The sequence below is a fragment of the Diceros bicornis genome, unplaced genomic scaffold (genome assembly GCF_020826845.1).
Source record: "Diceros bicornis minor isolate mBicDic1 unplaced genomic scaffold, mDicBic1.mat.cur scaffold_67_ctg1, whole genome shotgun sequence".
NCBI lineage: Eukaryota > Metazoa > Chordata > Mammalia > Perissodactyla > Rhinocerotidae > Diceros > Diceros bicornis.
In genome coordinates, this window is record NW_026691553.1 from 2,747,568 (window position 1) to 2,767,167 (window position 19,600).

A 19,600-nucleotide genomic window follows, 5' to 3' on the forward strand; every position below is an offset into this window, starting at 1 on the left:
CCGCTCACCGCCGTGGCCCCGGGGAGCGCGCAGCTGGCCCTGGCGGGGCCCGGACACCTGGGCCCCGGCCCCCCCTGCGCACCCCGCGGTGTCGCCTTCCCGGGCGGCTCGTGTTCCCGGATCCCCTTACCCGGGCGGCTCGGCTGTCGCGCCCTGCGCCGGGGGAGGGGAGGCTGCAGGAAGCGGCGGGTCCGGCGGCGGCGGCGGCCGGGCGGCCGAGCTCCTCCGGCCATGGAGAGCGCAGCGGCCCGCGAGCCCCGGGGGGCCGAGGCCCCGCGCCCGCCCGCGCCCCCGCCCTCGCCCGCCGAGCCCCCCGCCGCGCCCCGCGCGCGCCCGCGCCTCGTCTTCCGCACGCAGCTGGCGCACGGCAGCCCCACGGGCAAGATCGAGGGCTTCACCAACGTCCGCGAGCTCTACGCCAAGATCGCCGAGGCCTTCGGGATCGCGCCCACCGAGGTGAGGACCCCGGACTCCCAGCGCCCGAGGCCCACCCGGCTCCCGCGGGATACGGGTGGAGCCTGGACCCCTGGACTGGGGGCCCCGGACCCCCATCCCTGGATGGAGGGGACCCCCTCACCAGATCTCAGACACTCACCTCTCCGATCCCGGGGTGCCGATACCCCGGGGAACCCCTTTGCAGGCCCTGCGCAAAAGATGAGCAGGTCTTAGGGTTGGTGAATTCCCAGATCGTCCCGGAACCCACTCGGCGGACCCAGCTGGGAGTGGACCCCAGCCCTCGGGGAAGCGCCTCTGTGGTTCCTGGGCGCGGCTGGGGGCGGGGGTTCCAGGCAGCCCCCTTTCCAGGGGAGAAATCGGAGGTCGCAGGAAAGGGGGATCAGGGGCTGGGCTGCCCAGGCGTATGCGCCTCGCAGCCCCCAGGGGGCGCCAGAAGCTTCAGACTGGCCTGAAAAAAAGACGGTCTGGGGGTGTCTGGGCGCCAAAGAGTTAAAGCGGGAAGTCTAGGGGGTGGGAGAGGGGGGTCTCCTCCTGGCCATAGCCTCCTTCTCACCCTGCTCCCCATTCTGGGGGTCCCAGGCTCCTTCTCGGCCCCACCCCATTCGGAGGGTCCCAGCCCTGCCATTTCCCAGGGGCTGCGGTGGCGGGGTGATGGGCCGGTTTCACACCTCTTCGTGCCTCGGTTTCCCTATCGGGCCCCTGAGCCCATCCCCCTGGTTGTCCTGCGCAGACAGCGGGGTACAAGCGCCTCATTGATTCTGGGCTCCCCTCCCCGGGACAGATCCTGTTCTGCACCCTGAACAGTCACAAGGTGGACATGCAGAGGCTGCTGGGCGGCCAGATCGGCCTGGAGGACTTCATCTTCGCCCACGTGCGCGGCGAGACCAAGGAGGTGGAGGTCACCAAGACGGAGGACGCGCTGGGGCTGACCATCACCGACAACGGCGCCGGCTACGCCTTCATCAAGGTGCCCGCCCGCGGGGTGGCGCTGGTGACCCCGGGCGCGCCCCCGCCCCTCTCTGGTCTAAGGGGGCTCTGGGGACGCGAGGGGGTGGCCGCGGTGGCCCGAGAGTGACTCTGGGTCCCCGCAGAGGATCAAGGAAGGCAGCATCATCAACCGCATCCAGGCCGTGTGCGTGGGCGACAGCATTGAGGCCATCAACGACCACTCCATCGTCGGCTGCCGCCACTACGAGGTCGCCAAGATGCTCCGCGAGCTGCCCAAGTCGCAGCCGTTCACCCTGCGCCTGGTGCAGCCCAAGAGAGCCTTCGGTGAGGGCCACTGGGGCTGGGGGTGGGCGGGGGGGGGGGGGGGACAGGATGGAAGGTTCTAGATGCCTCTGGTCACATGACAGGGAGCTTCTGGCACTGTATCAGGAACAGGTAGGTAGTTTCTAGATTGTTAGAGTCAGTGTGGGCTGGAGGGGGAGTTTGGGAAGATGGAGATGGGGTGAGGACGTGTCTGGATCAATTTTAAAATACTGCTTGGAGGGGCCGGCTGGGTGGCGCAAGCGGTTAAGTGCACACTCCGCTGCGGCGGCCCGGGGTTCGCCGGTTCGGATCCCGGGCGCTCACTGATGCACCGCTTGGCAAGCCATGCTGTGGCGGCGTCCCATATAAAGTGGAGGAAGATGGGCACGGATGTTAGCCCAGGGCCAGTCTCCCTCAGCAAAAAGAGGAGGATTGGCAGATGTTAGCTCAGGGCTGATCCTCTTCACAAAAAAAAATAAAAATGCTGCTTGGAGGCTGTGGTGAGTTCTAGAGAATGGTTTTCAAAGTGGGTTCCAGAAAGATGCTTTTCAAAGAGAAGCCTGCGTTGGTGCATGGACGAGATAAGGAGTCTGCTCTAGAAGGTTCCTCCGCCTCAGCACCAGTGATATTTGCGACCGGGTCACTCTCTGTGGGGCTGTCCTGTGTGCTGTGGGGGGTTGAGCAGCATCCCTGGCCCCCGCCCAACAGATGCTGGGGGCACCCCCACGTTGTGACAACCAGAATGTCTCCAGACATGTCAACGTCACCTGGGAGGCAAAATCCCCCTCTCCCCCAGCTCTAGAATGCACACTATCCTGTTTGGTCCAGCAGATGTTTTTTTTCGGAGCAAGACTTTCTCGAGGAAGGAAGCAGTGTGTTGATTTCCATCTGGGCACAACCTTGTCACCTCCACTGAGTAGCGTCGTTCTAGAACAAGAGGTTCTAGAAGTGCCCTGGCACGTCCGGAGGGAGGTCACGGGGAGAGCAGGACAGGATGGGGGTGTGAATCTGCCGTGTATCGTAGCAGGGACTCCTCCGAGGGCCACGCCTGAAAGTTAGGAAGAGCCAGTTCTAGGGCAAGGACTTTTCTAGATTGATCCTCTGGCCACAGGAGAGTCTTAAGCCATCCCTTTTAGGGAGAGTCATTTTAAGAAGAGGAGGGAGGTTTGGGGGAAGAAAAGATTCTCAAATGGGGTCTCTGAAGATTACCATGGACAGAAGGAGGCCTTCGAAGGATAAGAAAGTTCTAGAAGGGCTCAGCTGGGGGCTTCTGAGTGTTTACAGAGATGTGGATCCACTGGGAACACACACCCTCCCCCACTCCGTCCCCTCCAGATATGATTGGCCAGAGGAGCCGGAGCAGCAAATGCCCAGTGGACGCGAAGGTGACCAGCGGGAGGGAGACCTTGCGGCTGCGTTCCGGGGGGGCTGCCACGGTGGAGGAAGTGGTGAGTGAAGGGGAGGGGGTCTGCAGAGGTTCTAGTGTCTAGAGCACTGCTGCTGACTCTGGGGCCTCTGGGAGGACTCTCTGCTTCGCCCAGCCTCAGTTTCCCCACCTGCAAAAGGGGCCCTTGTTGTGGGACCAGAGGTATTGACTCATGGGAGGTCCCACCTGCTCTCATCTGAGGGGTGGGGGGCTGGGGAGGGGCTGGGCTGGGGGGATCCAGGCTCCTGACCCCCTGCCTCGCTCCCCTGTGCCCCCAGCCCAGTGAATTTGAGGAGGAGGCATCGGGGAGGGTGGACGACCTGCTGGAGAGCTACATGGGCATCCGGGACCCAGAGCTGGGTAAGGGGCCAGGGTAAGCCGGCAGACCCGGGGGAGGACAGCCACGGGAGGAGGGGACCTAGCGGGAAGTCAGGGCTGGAGCCCCTCACCCACCTCCCCCGGCGCCTGCAGCGTCCACCATGGTGGAGACGTCCAAGAAGACGGCCAGCGTCCAGGAGTTTGCGCGCCATTTAGACTCCGTCTTGGGCGAGTTTGCCTTCCCCGACGAGTTCGTGGTGGAGGTGTGGGCCGCCATCGGCGAGGCCAGGGAGGCCTGCGGCTAGGCTGCTCCAGGGCGGCCCGCAGCCCCAGCCCCGAGCCCCGGCCCCCGCCCCAGCCCTGCTCCAGAACTCAGCCCTCCTCCAGAGCCCAGGACATCTCTGAGACCGAGTTCACGTCTAGAACCCAAACCAATTCCGAGACCAAGCCCAGCTCTAGACCCCAGGCCAGCTCTGAGACTAAGATCATCTCGAGAACCCAATCCAGTTCAGAGACCCAGCCCAGCTCCAGAAGCCTGCCCTCCTCTAGCACCCAGGAGAGCCCTGGGGCTAAGCCCAGCTCTGACATCAAGTCAAGTTCTGGAACCCAGACAAGTTTTCAGACCCAGCCCAGCTCTGGGATCCAGCCCAGTTCCGGAAGCCAGCCCGGCTCGATGACCGAGCCCTGCCATAAAGCTCCACGCGACTCTGGAACTCCAGACAGCTCCACGACACAACCATACCTGGACACCAGGTCCCACCCAGGAACGCCAGTTAGCTCTGGAACCCAGGGCAGATTCAAGAAGCAGCCCAGCTGCAGAAGCCCCGCCAGCTCAGGATGCAAAGATGGCTCCCCGACGCAATCCTGTTCACAAACCCAGACCGGCTCAGGAAGCCAGAGGCATGCTGCAGCTCAGTCCAGATCCAGACCCCAGCCCTGCTCTAAAGTCCGGGTGCACTCAAGCACGCACCCCCATCCTGGCGCCCAGGCCAGCTCCAGTGATGAGTCCGGCTCGGACACTGAGCCCAGCTCTGGACCCCAGCCCAGCGCCACCACCAGGCCCCTCTCCAGAATTCACACGAGCTCTGGAACCCTATCCATCTCCGAAACAAGGCCTGCCTCCAGAACTCGGCTTGACGCTGGGCCTCACTCCCACTGCAGGACGCAGACCAGCTCTAGAATGCTGTCCAACTCAGGGACCCAGACCAGCTTCGAGGCCTGGCCAAGTTCCAGAGCTCAGCCCAGCTCAGGCACCCCACGCAGCTCCAGAACTCAGCTCCCTCCTGGAGCACAGACTGGCTCTGAAATCCCAGCCCGCTCCAAAATGCAGTCAGTGGCGGAGACCCAGTTGAGTTCCAGAATCCAGCTAACCTCTGGGATCCAGTCTAGTGCTGGGACCCAGGCCAATGCAGCAGCAGACTCAGGCTCCAGAACTCTGTCCAGCTCTGAGAGCAGGCCCAGCTCCAGGACGCAGCCCTGCCCAGGAGCTCAACTAACCTTTGAGACTCAGCTCATCTCCAAAACCCTGACAAGTTCTAGATACCAGCTCCAGGCCACATCCCAAGGCAGCTCTGGTATTGAGCTGGACTTTGGAATGCAGACCAGCTCTGGCACTCAGCTCATCTCTAGAGCCCAGCCTAGCTCCGGAACCCAGGCCAGTGCAAGAATCCAGCCCAGCTCTGGAGCCCACCTTAGTTCCAGAACCCAGCCCAGCTCCAGGATTCAGCTCAGCTCTGAGACTCAACCTGGCTCAGAAACCCAGACCAGTTCAAGAATCCAGCCCAGCTCTGGAGCCCACCTTAGTTCCAGAACCCAGCCTGTTTCCGGAACCCAACCCAGCTCCAGAACCCAGACCAGTTCTGGAACCCAGCTCAGCTCTGAGACCCAGCTCAGCCCTGGGACCCAGACCAGTGCAAGAATTCAGCCCAGCTCTGGAGCCCAGCTCAGCTCCAGAACCCAGTCCAGCTCTGAGACCTGGCTCAGCTCTGAGACTCAGCTCAGCTCCAGATCCCAGTTCAGCCCCAGGATTCAGGTCAGCTGTGAGGCCCAGCTCAGCTCCAGAACCCAGCCTGTTTCTGGAACCCAACCCAGCTCCAGAACCCAGACCAGTTCTGGAGCCCAGTTCAGCTCTGAGACCCAACCCAGCTCTGGGACCCAGAGCAGCTCTGAAACCCAGACCAGTTCAAGAATGCAGCCCAGCTCTGGAGCCCTCCTTAGTTCCAGAACTCAGCCTGTTTCTGGAACCCAACCCAGCTCCAGAACCCAGACCAGTTCTGGAGCCCAGTTCAGCCCCGGGATCCAGACCAGTGCAAGAATTCAGTCCAGCTCTGGAGCCCAGCTCAGCTCCAGAATCCAACCTGTTTCTGGAACCCAATCCAGCTCCAGAATCCAGCTCAGCTCTGAAAATGGGCTCCGCCTGCAGACCCCTGGCTGTGACCCTAGAACCCAGCCTGAGCCCACTCCCCCAGCCCTTCCTCAGCCCCTAGGCCCGCCACCCGGAGGCCCCACCCTGGTCCCTAGCAAAGTCTCTCGGCCTCAGCCTCAGCCCCATGATCTGGTACAGGGAGCCCAGGCCGAGGCCGGCCCTGGCCAAAGCCCACCAGCTTCCCACCTGGCCCCACCGCCACAGGCCCCCTCAGCCCCCCAGAAACCAGCCCTTTCCCCTAAGCCCCACCTGGGAGCCCAAAAGTCCACCTCATCTCCCATATCTAGTTCTGCCCCCAGGGCGGCCCTCCTGTGTTCCAAGACCTCTGGACCCGCAGTCCCGGGGCCTGCCCCCTCCCCCACCTCCCCCCTGCCCAGGGAGTCAGGGCCCCTCCCTCACCCTGGGGGGCCGTAACTTGAGGGGTGACGCAGTTTTGGTCTCCCCGGCCCCCATCCCCTCTCTGCTCCTCCCAGCCCTCGTCCCCCAGAAGCAGCTGGTAACCTCATTCCCCAACGGGAGGCCGGGGGGGGGGGGGGTGGAAACAGGTGTTTCGGTTTCACTGGGCCTGGCTCCGGGAGATGAAAGTAGATCCCAGCTCCGTGGAGGGGAAGGGGGGGCCGGGGGTGGGGAAAGGGGGCAGGGCGGCTCCTCCTGTACCTGGAGGGCTCGCGGGAATAAAGGCACCTCCATCCTGCAGCCGGTGTGTCGTTTTGGGGGGATTTTGCGGGAGAGCAGAGGAAGGGGGGACATGAGAGTCTGGGGGGGGCTGCCATGGTTGCCATGACTGACAACACCGGATGCTTCTTAAGCGCCTACTGTGTGCCAGGCTCTTCGTGAAGTGCTCATTGCGCATGTGCTCGGTCGTTCGTCCACTGGATCGGTCTTTACCGAGCGCCCCCCTGTAAAGACTCAATACCCGAGGCGGGGGAGGAGCCAGAACCCCGCCCGTCCTCTTGGCCCCTCCCCACCGCCCGGGTCCTGCCCTCCCCGGATGCAGTTGCTTAGCAACCGGATGCAGGAAACTTCAAGGATGTACGATGATTGACGACTTCCGGACCCGAAGGACAATGAAGCCAGGCTGGAGCTATATTTTGTCAAGAGAGGGGGTGTCCCGCCTGTTCACATTCAATCTTTTCTAGACAGAGCCTTCTCGGGCTGGGGGGGGGTCAAAGGATATCAGCTGTACCCCAGTAAGCAGGTCATGTTCAGCGGTCAGAGCCCCCCATTTCTGAGGATTTCTGGAAGGAGAGGCTCGCCAGTCTAATTTCCTGCAGACACCCTCCCAGCACGCCCACCGTCTGCCCTGGGTCGGGGAGGGGACTCAGAGTGGGGAGGTTTGGAAAAGGAGACCAGGGAGGAGTTGAGGGTCCCCAGGGCGGGTGGCAGGCAGCCCCCAACCCTGCACACTTTGTCCATCCCGCACCCTGGGCTCCTGGAACTGCAGGACGGGCGACGTGACGTGAGGAGGGTCAAGGGGGACACGCGGGCAGCGCGCTCCGTCCGGCTGTCCTTCCAGAGCCGCCGCTGGGGTCCGCCCACGCCTAATGCCTGGTGGGCCTGCGGGAGAGCTGGGGCTGCAGGGACAGCGACCTGGCCCGGGTGCTGAGGCGGGGGTGGAGGCGCCGGAGGACCGCCCGCCGGAACAGGATGTACACCCAGGGGTCCAGGATCTGGTTCCAGGTGGCCACGCGCAGGTAGATGAGCAGCTGCCGCTCCGTGGCCCGCGCCAGCTGCCCGGTCGGGCTCATGGCCGGCGGGCTCCGCAGCACCGTCTGCGCGATGAAGACCTGCGGGGTCAGAGCCGTCAGCCGGGGCCAGCCCTGCCCCCCACGCGCTGCCCCCTCTGCACCTGTGCCCCCGCACCTGCCCCCACACCACACCTGCCCCCCACCTCCACCGCACCTGCCCCCCACGCACCTGCCCCCCACGCACCTGACCCCACACCGCACCTGCCCCCCGCACTTGCCCCACGCACCTGCCCCCCACGCACCTGACCCCACACCGCACCTGCCTCCCGCACCTGCCCCACACCGCACCTGCCCCCCAGCACCTGCCCCTCCCCACACCGCACCTGTCCCCCCGCACCTGCCCCACACCGCACCTGCCCCCCAGCACCTGCCCCTCCCCACACCGCACCTGTCCCCCCGCACCTGCCCCACACCGCACCTGCCCCCCAGCACCTGCCCCTCCCCGCACCTGCCCCCCAGCACCTGCCCCTCCCCGCACCTGCCCCCCAGCACCTGCCCCTCCCCGCACCTGCCCCCCCGCACCTGCCCCACACAGCACCTGTCCCCCCCGCATCTGCCCCCCCAGCACCTGCCCCACACCGCACCTGCCCCACGCGCACCTGATCCACACCGCGCCTGTCCCTCAGCACCTGCGCCCCCCCGCACCTGCCCCTCGCTGCGCCTGAGCCCCGCGCACCTGCCCCACACCGCACCTGTCCCCCGCACCTGTCCCCCACCGCACCTACCCCCGCATGCGGTGCCCCCTCTGCACCTGTCCCCCCGCACCTGCCCCCCCACCTGTTCCCCCGCGCACCTGTTCCCCCGTCCCTGCCCCCCCGCACCTGGCCCCCCGCACCTGACCCCCACGCACCTGTCCCCGCAGCACCTGTCCCCCCGCACCTGACCCGACACTGCACCTGCCCCCCGCACACCTGCGCCCCCAGCACCTGTTCCCCCCGCAGCTGTCCCTCCCACACTTGACCCCCTGCACCTGTCTCCCGGCACCTGCCCCCTCGCACCTGCCCCCTCTCCCCCCACCTCTGTTCCCCTCGCCCCCGCCCCCCCCCCCGCACCTGTCCCCCCACCCCACCTGCCCCGGCCCCTGAGATCCAGAGCCCGTTCTGCCCCTGCTTTGCTGTGTGACCTGGGGAGAGCTGCCTGACCTCTCTGAGCTTCAGCTGATGTGGCCGATAAATAGCGCCCTCTTCCTGCTCTTCCCGGGCACAGTAAACACGGCGAGAAGACGTGCACGAGCGCTCAGGCGCAATTACTGTGACTGCCAGCGTTACTACTCTAGTGAACAGTTTACGTTTCATAAAAATTGTATGCTATAACGTTATAAAATTATAGTATAAAATTGTAATCAAATAATTTAATTTTGATATTACATATTTGATTTAAATAATTTCATATTATACTAAAATTATATTTTATAAAAATGTTTAGAAATTTTATATTAAATAATTTTATATTAAATTGTTTTAATATATTTCTTAAATATTGGGTTTTTAATATTACATAATATGCAATATACTATGTTATTTACAAATTATTATATAATATAATTAATTATCTAATAAATATATAGTTAATTATAACTATAATAATATATAATTATAGTTATATGTTATATAGTAGTTAACAATTATCTATGTAATTATATACTTATAATTATGTAACTTTGTATTATATAATAATTGATATAATTATTAAGTATTAATTAATAGTACATGATTATAGTCATATATATTATATAGTATTTAACAATTATATAACACATAATGTGATTACATATTATATAATAACTATGCAATGTGATTACATATTATATAATAATTGATATAATTATGAACTATTAGTCATAATACAATCACAATATAATAATTAATTATAATGTGTATTATATTTTATAATTGTACTTAAAATTTATATTACCTTAAATATAATTATAATTCATATAGTATTAAAATTGTTATATTAAAATTGTTCCCTGAGCCCCTACTATGTGCTGGGGACCCTGCAGTGGCCAAGACAGACCCAGGTCCCACCCACAGAGGCTCACAGGGCAGTCGGGACAGGTGACAGCGTTGGCTGGGGGTCACAGAGCACGACGGAGGACGCGTGGGCACCGTGGGAGCCCAGAGGGGGCGCCTGACCCGGCCCGGGGGTCGGTCACTAGAGGGCGGACGGAGTGTCCCCGGCGAGTCTGAAGGGAGCGTCATGGGCCTTTCTTCCGAGGCGATAGGGAGCCATGAGAGTGTTTAGAGCAGGAGTGGGCCCATGGGCCGAATCTGGACTGCCACCCGTTTTTGTTCTGTGTATTTTAGCTTTTTTGGTTTTGTTGTTTTGCTAAGAATATTTTTAAATGGTGGGAGAAAACTAGAAAGGATCATATTATGACATGTGAAAATGACACAAAATTCAAATTTCTGCATCCGTAAGTCAAGTCCCGTTGGCACACAGCCAGGCCCACTTGTTTCTGGGTCATCTGCAGCTGCTTTCGAGCTATGACGGCCGCGCTGAGTGGTGGTGACAGAGACCATGTTTAAAATGTTTTCTCTATGGCCCTTTATGAAAACGTTTGCCCACAAAGGGGACTCAGGAACCGTCTACTTAGGATGACTTCCCTGTTTTGGTCTAGCAAGTAAACTCCTACTCATCCTTCAAAGCCCCAGCTCCAGTGGTTCAGAGCAGGCAGGGCCCAGTCTGGTGTTCCCAGAGCCTGGAGGCTGGAGGAGGGAGGAGGAGGCATCTGGGCAGCGTGTACGCGGTGTGGGCCTTCGGGGTCTCTTGGGGGTCAGGGTCCTTGCAAGGTGACCCGTGTGTGCATCTCAACCAGGGAGGGAAGCAGGGAGCCTGCGAGGAACCTGTGCCTGGCGAGGGGGGAAGTTCCCAGGAGAGTGGCAGCTCCCGGCTGGTGCTCCTGGCTCAGAAATGTGCTCCTGTCCTGTCCCTGGGCCGTCCCTCCCAGGCCTGGTCTCATAGAGCCCATGACGCTTCTCTATTCCCTTATTATTATTGTTATCATTATTATTTATTGGGCAGCAGCCAGAGGGCGCCCGTGAGCCCCTGAGTCAGCCCTCCTCTGCCCACAGCCCTCCAGGGCTCCCCCCTCCCTCGGGGGAGAAGCCCAAGTCCTCCCTGCGGCCCCCCAGGCCCTGCACGACCTGCCCCGTCCCCTCCCTCTCTCCCTCCTCCCTCTCCCCCTTGCTCCCTCTGCTCCAGCCACATGGGCCTCCTCGCTGTTCCTCCAACATGCCAGGCCCGGTCCTGCCCCAGGGCCTTTGCACAGGCTGTGCCCTCTGCCTGGAACACTTCCCCCCAGATCTCCACTCAGTTCACTCCGTCACCTCCTCTGGGTCTTTGCTCAAGTGTCACCTCTCCACCCAGCCTCCTCCTCCTCCCTCCTCCGGCCCCCAGTCTCTGGAAGCACCCAGAATGGGCCCTGCCCTGCTCTGAACCATTGGAACTGGGGCTTTGAAGCATGAATAGGAGTTTCACTGCTCAATAAACACCGGGAAATCATCCTAGATAGAATCACTGAGTCATGAAACATTTCCCGAGTCCCCTTTGGTGGCGAACTTCCTGGAAGGGCCATAGAGTCAACATTTGACACACGGTCTCTGTCACCACCACCCAGCTCTGCCGCTGTAGCGTGAAAGCTAACGGAAATGAGTGGGTGTGGCTGTGTTCCAACAAGACTTTATTTTTGGACCACGAAATTTGAATTTCATGTCATTTTCACGTGTCACAAATTACGAGGCTTCTTTCGATTTTTTCCTCCAACCCTTTACACAGGCAAAAACATTTTGAGCCAAACAAACGAGAAAAGCTACAAGAAATTTGCCACCTGCCCCACCCACGGGTTCAGTTTTGTCTCAGCTGTTATCACTTCCAGTATCAACCCCGCCACGTATTTATACGCCATGTTGATTGTCTGTCTTCCCCACCACCTATGGGTCCAGGGAGGAAGAAATTTTGTCACTTTATTTCCTGCTGCTGTGTCCTCAGTGCCCAGACCAGAGCCCGGGATCCAGCAGTCACTCAACAAACGTTTGTGGAAGGAACAAACGAATGAATGAGCTCATTTCATCCTTGCAGTCCGAATCCCCATAATCAGTGGAGACTGAGGTGGAGGAGGCAAGCCTGTCACCAGAGCCACACAGCAAGTCCTTGTGGGAAATGGGTTGGAAACCAAGTGTCTGACACCAGACTTGTCCGACTCCATCAGAAATGAGAAAATAACCATCCCAAATGGGTCAACAACACCGATCAGTGGATGGACTTCAGGCAAGCCTCCCTGACTTGGGGCAAATCTGGGCAGGGCTGGGGTTCAGCCCAGAACTGGGAACAAAGTAGACTCAGAAAATGTTTGAAGATTCAGTGATTCTGCCCAGAACGCCTTCCCCAGTTTAGTGGAGCAGGTAAACTCCTATGCATCCTTCAAAGCCCCAGCTCCCACGCCCCACCTCTGGAAAGCCTTCTCTGATACTCCCAGAATGCTGCTTCTGCCCCTGTCCTGCCCCCAGTTCTGGGGTCATCTGTGCCTTCCTCCTGAGGTCCTCAAGAAGGACACATGAACCCTGGGGCACGTGCCCACCTTTCCTCGGGCGGACGAGAGGCTGAGGATTTAAAGCCAGTCTGGAGGAACTGGGGCTTGGGCACCGAGTGTGCTGGGAGTCCCCAGCAGCCCCCGCCCCGCCGCCGGCCACTCACCAGCAGCGGCATCCAGCAGATACTGGCGACGACCATGATGCCCAGGAGCTGGGCCATCATCTCGACCTCGGAGTCCCGCGGGCGCTGCTGGGCGGCCTCCTGCCCGTGGTAGACGTGGCACAGCGTGGCCACGCTCACGGTGTTGAGCAGAAACGACAGGCCCACCGAGAGGCCGCCCAGGAGGGCGAAGAGCAGGCCGAAGGCCACGTCGCCCGGCTCGGCGCCCAGCGTGAGGAAGCACCAGGAGCTGGGGTACTGCACGGTGTAGTGGCCCAGGCCCAGCACGGGCAGCAGGCCCAGCGCCAGTGCCGCCGCCCACACCAGCGCCACCGTGACCCAGGCGCGGCGCGGCGAGGCGGCCGCCGGGCGCGAGAAGGGCCGGGTGATGCCTAGAAAACGCTCCGAGGCCATAGTGGCCCCCAGCAGCAGCGGGCTCAGGCCGAAGAAGACCATGATGACACCCATGAAGTGGCAGAGGTGGCAGCCGGGGTCCACGGCCTGCCAGTCGAAGAGGACCACGTGCTGGGACACCACGATGGCACCGGTGATCAGCAGCCCCGCGAAGTCGGTGAGGACCAGGCCGCAGAGGAAGGTGAGGAAAGAGGACCGGGGGGACATGCCGCTCGGCCGCGAGCCCCGCAGCACGCTCAGGGCCAGCAGGTTGGAGGCCAGGCCCACCAGGCAGAAGGAGGCCGCGAACCAGGGGGAGGCGATCAGGCGCCGCTCCTCCAGCGTGATGTTCATGGGCCGGAAGCAGGGCCCCAGGGAGCTGCCGTTGGCCCACATGGTGCCAGAGCGGGGCCGGGAGGGTCACCACGCCATTGGGCTGAGGCTGCAGGCAGGGCGGGCGGGCATTGGCTCAGGCGCACCTGGGGCAAGGCAAAGAGAATTGCCGGTGATTCGTTCTGCATCTTAATCTGGGTGGTCCTGGTGAACTCCTATGCAACCTTCAATGCCCCAGCTCAAATACCCCCTCCTTGAGAAAGCCTTTCCTGACTTCTCTCACTTCCCACTCAGGAAGTGTTACTACCACTCTGACTTTCTGCCCAGATTCAGTGACCCTCAAGGAGGAGGACCCGTTCTGTGTCCTCTGGGACCCCTGGAGGACACCCATTAGTATTTGCTGGGTCGGCGAGAAGGGCCGAGAAGCCCTGGGTTTGAACGCCAGCGCCGGTGCCCACTGTGTGATCCCAGGCAAATGATTTTTTCCTCTCTCTGAACTCTCTTGTCCCCTGGTCACCCATCCGAGTCCCCTGTGGACTGCAGGATCCAGGACCGATTTCGGCCGTGTCCAGGGTGGGCAGGGCGCCGGCTGGCAGCCAGAGGCCGAGGCGGGCCCCGGGGGTCACGATTTCTCGTGAACGTGTTTTGGGGAGCCCCGACCCCGAGGGTGTTTTGGGGGAGCCTTTGTCGCACCTGTTGGAATCTGTTTTTCTCGCTTTGTGGCACCGCATTTATACTAAGAAACAAACCCAGAAATCCAGTCCCACTGTGGGAACAGAAAACAGCTCATCTGGACCGGGAGCCCCTGGTCCCCCGGGACGGGCTATAAATGGCAGCAGAGGGGCACGTTACGCGGCATGAGGGGGGGCGGCCGCGGGTGTGGACGGCTCAGCCAGACGTGGGGCCGTGGAGTCGAGATAAGACAGCATTCAAAACAGCCCCCGATTCCCCAAAATGACACACCGGGGAGGACACAGGCCGCCCCGGGTCCCTGGCCTCCCACTCTGGGGACACACGAGCCCCCCGTGTCAGCCGTGAGGGGGCACCAGGCGGGGGACCAGAGAGGGCAAAGGTGGGGAGGCGGGCCCACCGTGGGAGATGCGAGGGGCCGGGCAGCTACAGCTCACAGAGGCCCTATCGTGATCCCCGTTCTGCAGAGGGGGGAAACCGAGGCACAGAGAGGTTAAACCACTTATCTGAGGCCACACAGCCCGGCGGGAACGGATCTGAGATTTAAACTCAGGCCCGCCTACACAGAGATGTGTGTAAGGGATTCGAAAGCCGCCCGCCTGGTGGAGGCTGGTGGAGGGGGGCGTGGAAGGTCGCGATGGCTGCAACTTTCTTTAACAAGGAACAGAAGTTTCTAAACAGGCGGTCAGATCGGATTCCAATCCTGGCTTTGCCACGGACCCTCTCGTTGACTTTGGGCCCGTTACGTCCCCGCTCTGAGCCTCAGTTTCCCTTCCTGTAACATGGGGCTGCTGATGGAATGGGTTAATCTGAGAACAGGGACCAGCACGTCCCAGCTGGCCCCCAGGGGGCCTGTGACAAGAATGTGTCCAGTGGGTGACCAGTGGCCTTCTCGACACATCTTGTTAATTGACCTCAGCGCAGCCCTTCCACTCGGCGACTCCTTATCAAGTCTCATAAATTACCCGGCTCCCGAAAGGCGCCCCGACCTTCCCTCCCAGGCCACCACCAGTGGGGGGAGGCGGGGCCTGGAGAGGGGAAACTGAGGCCTGGAGAGGTGGGTCGGGCTGGGTGGGGGCTTTCCACGGGGACCGGTGATCTTAGCCTCCACTCCAGGGCGGGGCGCGCCCTTTGCCGTCTCAGATTTGGCCGCACTCGGATTCCTCCTCAGACGGACGCTTCCTCCCTCGAGAGCTCGCATGCGTTCCTTCTGAACATTCCTGGGGACTCGGGCTGCCACTGCGGCCACTGCCCCGGCCTCAGCCCCAAGTGACTGTCAGCCCTTCCTGGGTCTCACGGTCCTCTTGGCACCCATCCTTATCTGTGACCCAGAGCCCTTGGCCTGGGGGAGACTAGAAACTGGCACGCCTCCCTCTGGCCACAGCCTGCGGTTTCCAGGCCCCCCACGGGCTCAGGTGAAAGCAGCCGGCTCAAGTTCCCAGGCTGACGGGCCAGTGGGGGCACCGGGCAGGGCCTCGCTCCCCCTGCCACACTGGCCAGGGGACAGTCCTCATCCCCGCCCGAGGTCCAGAGCAGCGCTGTGCCGCCCTTGGGGAGATCGATCTCCCTCTCTGTGCCCCATGGGAGGGACGGACTCCAGAATCCCGCCCCAGATTTGCTGGACAAACTCAGGCATCCACAGCCCGAGAGCCGGGGGATTTGAAGGTCCAAGGTTGTGGAATTCCGATGAACTTCCGAGTTCTGGAACTCGGAAGGCCTCAAGAGTTGAGAATTCCAAGGGGCCGAGGGTCCGGAACATTCACGGGAATGTGGCTGGGTCCTGGGTTCCAGAACTCTCCGTGCCGGCTCCTGGCTACTTTCCGGAGGACGGACACTCCGTGGGCCCAGCTCGGCGAGGCCCGGAGGTGCAGGCACCAGGCCGGCTCCCCCCACGCCCGGCGCCCGATGGAATGTGAGCTTTGGCTCGCAAGCGCCAGGCCCTTCCGCTGCCAGATGGTCCCTCTCGTCACCACCTCCCCTCCCCCTCCGGCGAGCCGGCCATCTCCCACTCAACGCCCCACGCCCGGCCTGCCTGTCCCCACGCCCTGGGCCCACCATGTCCCCCAGGGGCCGCGACCACCTCAGACAATCTGGCCTGGAGTCCCCAGTCTGCCACTGCCAAGCTGGGGTTCAACTCTGCCGAGCCTCAGTTTCCCCCTGCTGTGAAATGGGGTGACAAGGAGACCCGTTCGCCTGCTGGCTGGCCTTCCCAGGCCCCGCTCGCTCCTGCCTCTGAGCCTTTGCCACGGCTGTGCGCCCTGCCTGGCGTGCCCTTCCTGCCCCCGGCTGCGCTCACGGGGTCAGGTGCTCAGGGGCCCTGATGCGCTGTGTGACCTCGGCCCGTTGGCTGAGTCCTGGTGACCCATGATGACGCCCTTTGGCACGAGACAGCAGGGACCAGATCCGCCTGCCCAAGGGTAGGGACCCCCGCCACGCCCTCATGCAGCTGCAGAGGCCTGTGCAGACACACACAGACACGCAGGGACACGGTTGGCCCCCAGGCCCGCCCCCTCCCCCCACCACAAGGCTCAATTTCCGGGAACTTTTCCTGTTTGTGACACTAACTGGGCCCCCACTCCGGAGGGTGCAGAGCGGGGCTCCACAGTCAGCCTGCCTCGCTTCGAGCCAAGCCTCGGCCTCGACTCATGTGGTCCCCTCTGAACCTCTGTTTCCTCATCTGTCTAATGGGCATCCTCCCAGGGCTCACCACTCAGGGCTGCCTGGCGGGTGTGAGATGAGGGAACAGGCCCCAGGCCACACGGCTGGTTTGTAATGATGCACACAGAGATGGCACGGACATGGGCCACCATTGCGTGTGCACACACAGACACGCTCGCTCACAGCCACACCAGCCCCTCAGCACCCTCCCTGCGGCCTCGAGGACCCCTAGTGGCCCCGAAGAGACGCAGGGACACCCACACACGTGCACTTCCTCGTCCCACAAAGGGACACAGCACCCACGGCCCAGGGCGGGCAGCAGGACAACGCCACACTCTGGGCACAGACTCGGTCTCATCAATGCCCCAGGACACCCAGCGGCCGCCGCTGTCACCGCCCAGGGTGACACACCCACAGCAAGGAGGGTCACCGCAGGAAACACCCCGGACACCTGCCTGATCCCAGCCCCGCCTCCGGCTGGCCCGCGCATCCTTACCTGGCGATGGGGATGGAGATGGTGATCGACGGGCTGCGCTGGGGTCCCTGTGCTGGGGTCGCCGCGCTGTCGCAGGGCGAAGGGAGGAGGGGGGCGCAGGGCGCCCCGGGGCCCCTGGGGAAACTGAGTCACGGCGGGGGCGTGCGCACAGGGGACCCGGCGCTGCCACGTCGCCGGGGCTCAGACGGAGGGCGCGGCGGCCCCGATGCCCCGGTGCGCGGGGTCCCGGGCTGGGGGGGCAGTTGGGGGGCGCGAGGACCCCTCGGGGCCTGGAGGGGGTCCGCGCTGCCGACCGCGCGGGGCGGGGGCTGCGCTCTGCTGCTCGCGCGCTGTCTGTCTGCGTCCGCTTCTCTCCGGCTCCCTCCGTCCGTCTGTCTGTCTCATCAGCCCGCCCCCGGCGCTGGCCACGCCCCTCGGCCGGCCCGGCTGATGCGGGTCAGTGGGCGCCCCCCGGCCCGCGGGGAGGCCGCGCGGGCTCCTGGGGGGGGCGACCCCGGGCCGCAGGGACAGGGGCGCGGTGGCCGGGTGGGGAGGGCTGGGGGGTAGGGGGCTGGCCGGGCCCCCTCCCGCCGCCGGCCCGCGTGATTCCCCTCTGGGCAGCACCCAAGGCCCGAGGGGGCGGAGCGGGGTCCGGCCCGGCGGGTCAGCCCCCCAGGGCGCCCCGACCCCGGCCCAGGGGCCCAGGGCTCCGAGCTGGTGAACCCGCCGGGATTGGGCCTGGTACACATTAGGTGCTTAATCCATGCAGGGTCTGCGTGAAGCCCCTGCCAGGGCTGGGGGGGGGGCGGTGCAGGGGTCTGCGGGGGAGGGGGGACCAGACTCTGCAGCCAGAAGCTTCCTGAGCAGCCTGCCGAGAGCAGGTGGGCGGGAGGGCGGTGGGGAACAGCACTCGGGGGGAGGGTCCTGCGAGGACAAAGGCCGGGAGGTGGCCTTGGCCGAGGAAGGAAAGCCCCTAGCAGAGCCGCCTGCCGTGGGGTGGGGGCGGGGACGAGCTCTCCCTCTGTCCCCAGAGCGGGGTGGGGAGGGACCTCAGAGCCCCCACCGCAGGAGCGACTGAGGACGAGGCCAGGGATGGGCTCACCGGGGCTCCGGCCGGGTCCCACCAGCCCAAGGCCGTGAGAGCAGGAGAGTGGCCGCCCGGGCCTCGGCGGTGGGCAGGGCCCGCGGGCCTGGGGTCGCCTTCGAGGCTGCTGGGGCCGGAGGGCTGACTTGGGCCTGGCCCCGCGTCCCCGGGCCTCCAGCGCCAGGGCGAGCTGGCGTGGCCTGGACCCCGCCCCGCGCAGTCCTTGGAGCCTGGGAGGGGCACACGAGTGCAGGCTCCAGGCTTCGAGGGAGGAGGATGAACTGCGGCCTGAACTCCCCTAGGCCACGTCCGGAAGCCCCTTTTCCAGCTTCCCCGCCCACCGGCCTTCCGGGCGCTGCTCACACCCTGCGTCCCTCCAGACGGCCCCTCCCCCGTTCCATCATTGAGTCCCCGGCCGCTGAATCTGAATGTCTCTTCCTTGGCAAGGAATCTCCCCAACTCCTATGCATCTGGCAGAACCCTGGCTCCAAGGCCCCTTCTCTGTAAAGCCTTGATCTCTCCAGCGGTCTTGCTACCCTCTAAGCCTCCCCCAGTGCAACTGTGTCCCAGCCCGTGTGGTGGGACAATTCTGAGCTCCCACGGAGAACTGGAAAGCAGACCTGCCCTCCGGGTTGCCATAGGCTGGAGAAAGACAGGGCAGGACACAGGCAGTCCAGCTCCCTGCGGTCAGGGCTGGGCCAGAGGAAGTGACAGGGCTTAGGGGAGCCCGGAGGTGAGCCAGGAAGGCATGCTGGGGGAGAAGGTGTGAGCACTGGGGTTTTGTGGGGTGAGTAGGAGTTCCCCAGCTCTGAGAGAAATGGCAGCGGCAGAAATTACATGTGCGAGACTCTGGAGGCAAGAGAGGGTGTGAGGCTTGGGGAATCGCAAGGCGGGCAGATGTGGCGGGAAGAGGATGTGGGGCTGGTTCTCCTGATGGGGGGAGAGCAATGGAGGGCGACTTCCGTTCCGTCTTCCTCGGCCCCGAGATAAGACGGACAGTGTCCCTTCTGGGAAACCTCTGGGACAGGGGTCAGGGAAGAGCACTGGACTTGCATTGACTCTGACCTCACCACGCCTCTGCAACGCAGGGGCAAAGGGCTCATTTTACAAATGGGGAAACTGAGGCCCAGAGGAGGAAACCACGTGGCCGAGGCCAGGTGTGGGTGGCATTTGAACATGTGCTCTGGGCTCCCACCACCTCCCGGGCTGGTGGCTGGAGGTTTCCTGGCCTCCGATCCCCCGCCCCGCTCAGTGGGAGCGCAGGAGGCTGGGGAAGGGTTGAGCTGGGGGGCGGCTGAGGGTGGGAACAGAGGCCTGGCTGGGGACGTGCCCCCGGGGCTGTGGTTTCCGGTGGGGGCTGGGCAGGGAGCGTCTATTCTTAGCTTCTAACACAGCCAAGGGCATGCAGAGGCTGGGGTGGGGGTGGGGGCAGCCTAAGGGACACCAGTGGATCTGGTGCTAGGGTGGGGGTCATGGGGCAGCTGGGTGGGGTCGGTGCCTCCGTCTGCTTGAGTGAGCCCTGCCCCGCTCACTCATCCTCTATGGCTCCCCAGTGCCAGGGGAGGGTCCTGCTCCTGGGCCTGCATTCAGCCCTGCCTGGCCCCCACCCCAGGTGCACCTGCTGCCTTCTCCCCTGCAAGGCTGGCCCTAC

At 62.6% G+C, this 19,600-nt stretch overlaps 2 protein-coding genes across 2 annotated transcripts; one reads left to right on the top strand and one right to left on the bottom strand.

Annotated features, from left to right (window-relative positions):
- The first annotated feature begins 231 nt into the window (after positions 1–231).
- On the top strand, positions 232–3,815 carry GIPC3 (GIPC PDZ domain containing family member 3). The gene is made up of 6 exons (XM_058537578.1): positions 232–456; positions 1,238–1,423; positions 1,548–1,728; positions 3,043–3,155; positions 3,412–3,493; positions 3,605–3,815. The coding sequence occupies exons 1-6, from the start codon at positions 232–234 to the stop codon at positions 3,754–3,756; spliced, it is 939 nt and encodes a 312-aa protein (XP_058393561.1). The 3' UTR covers positions 3,757–3,815.
- A 2,877-nt stretch (positions 3,816–6,692) lies between these two features.
- Positions 6,693–17,163, bottom strand: TBXA2R (thromboxane A2 receptor). Its single transcript, XM_058537571.1, has 3 exons — positions 16,887–17,163; positions 12,320–13,188; positions 6,693–7,663 (listed from the first exon to the last, which is right to left on the bottom strand). The coding sequence occupies exons 2-3, from the start codon at positions 13,103–13,105 to the stop codon at positions 7,418–7,420; spliced, it is 1,032 nt and encodes a 343-aa protein (XP_058393554.1). The 5' UTR covers positions 13,106–13,188; positions 16,887–17,163; the 3' UTR covers positions 6,693–7,417.
- Between the last annotated feature and the right edge of the window lie 2,437 nt (positions 17,164–19,600).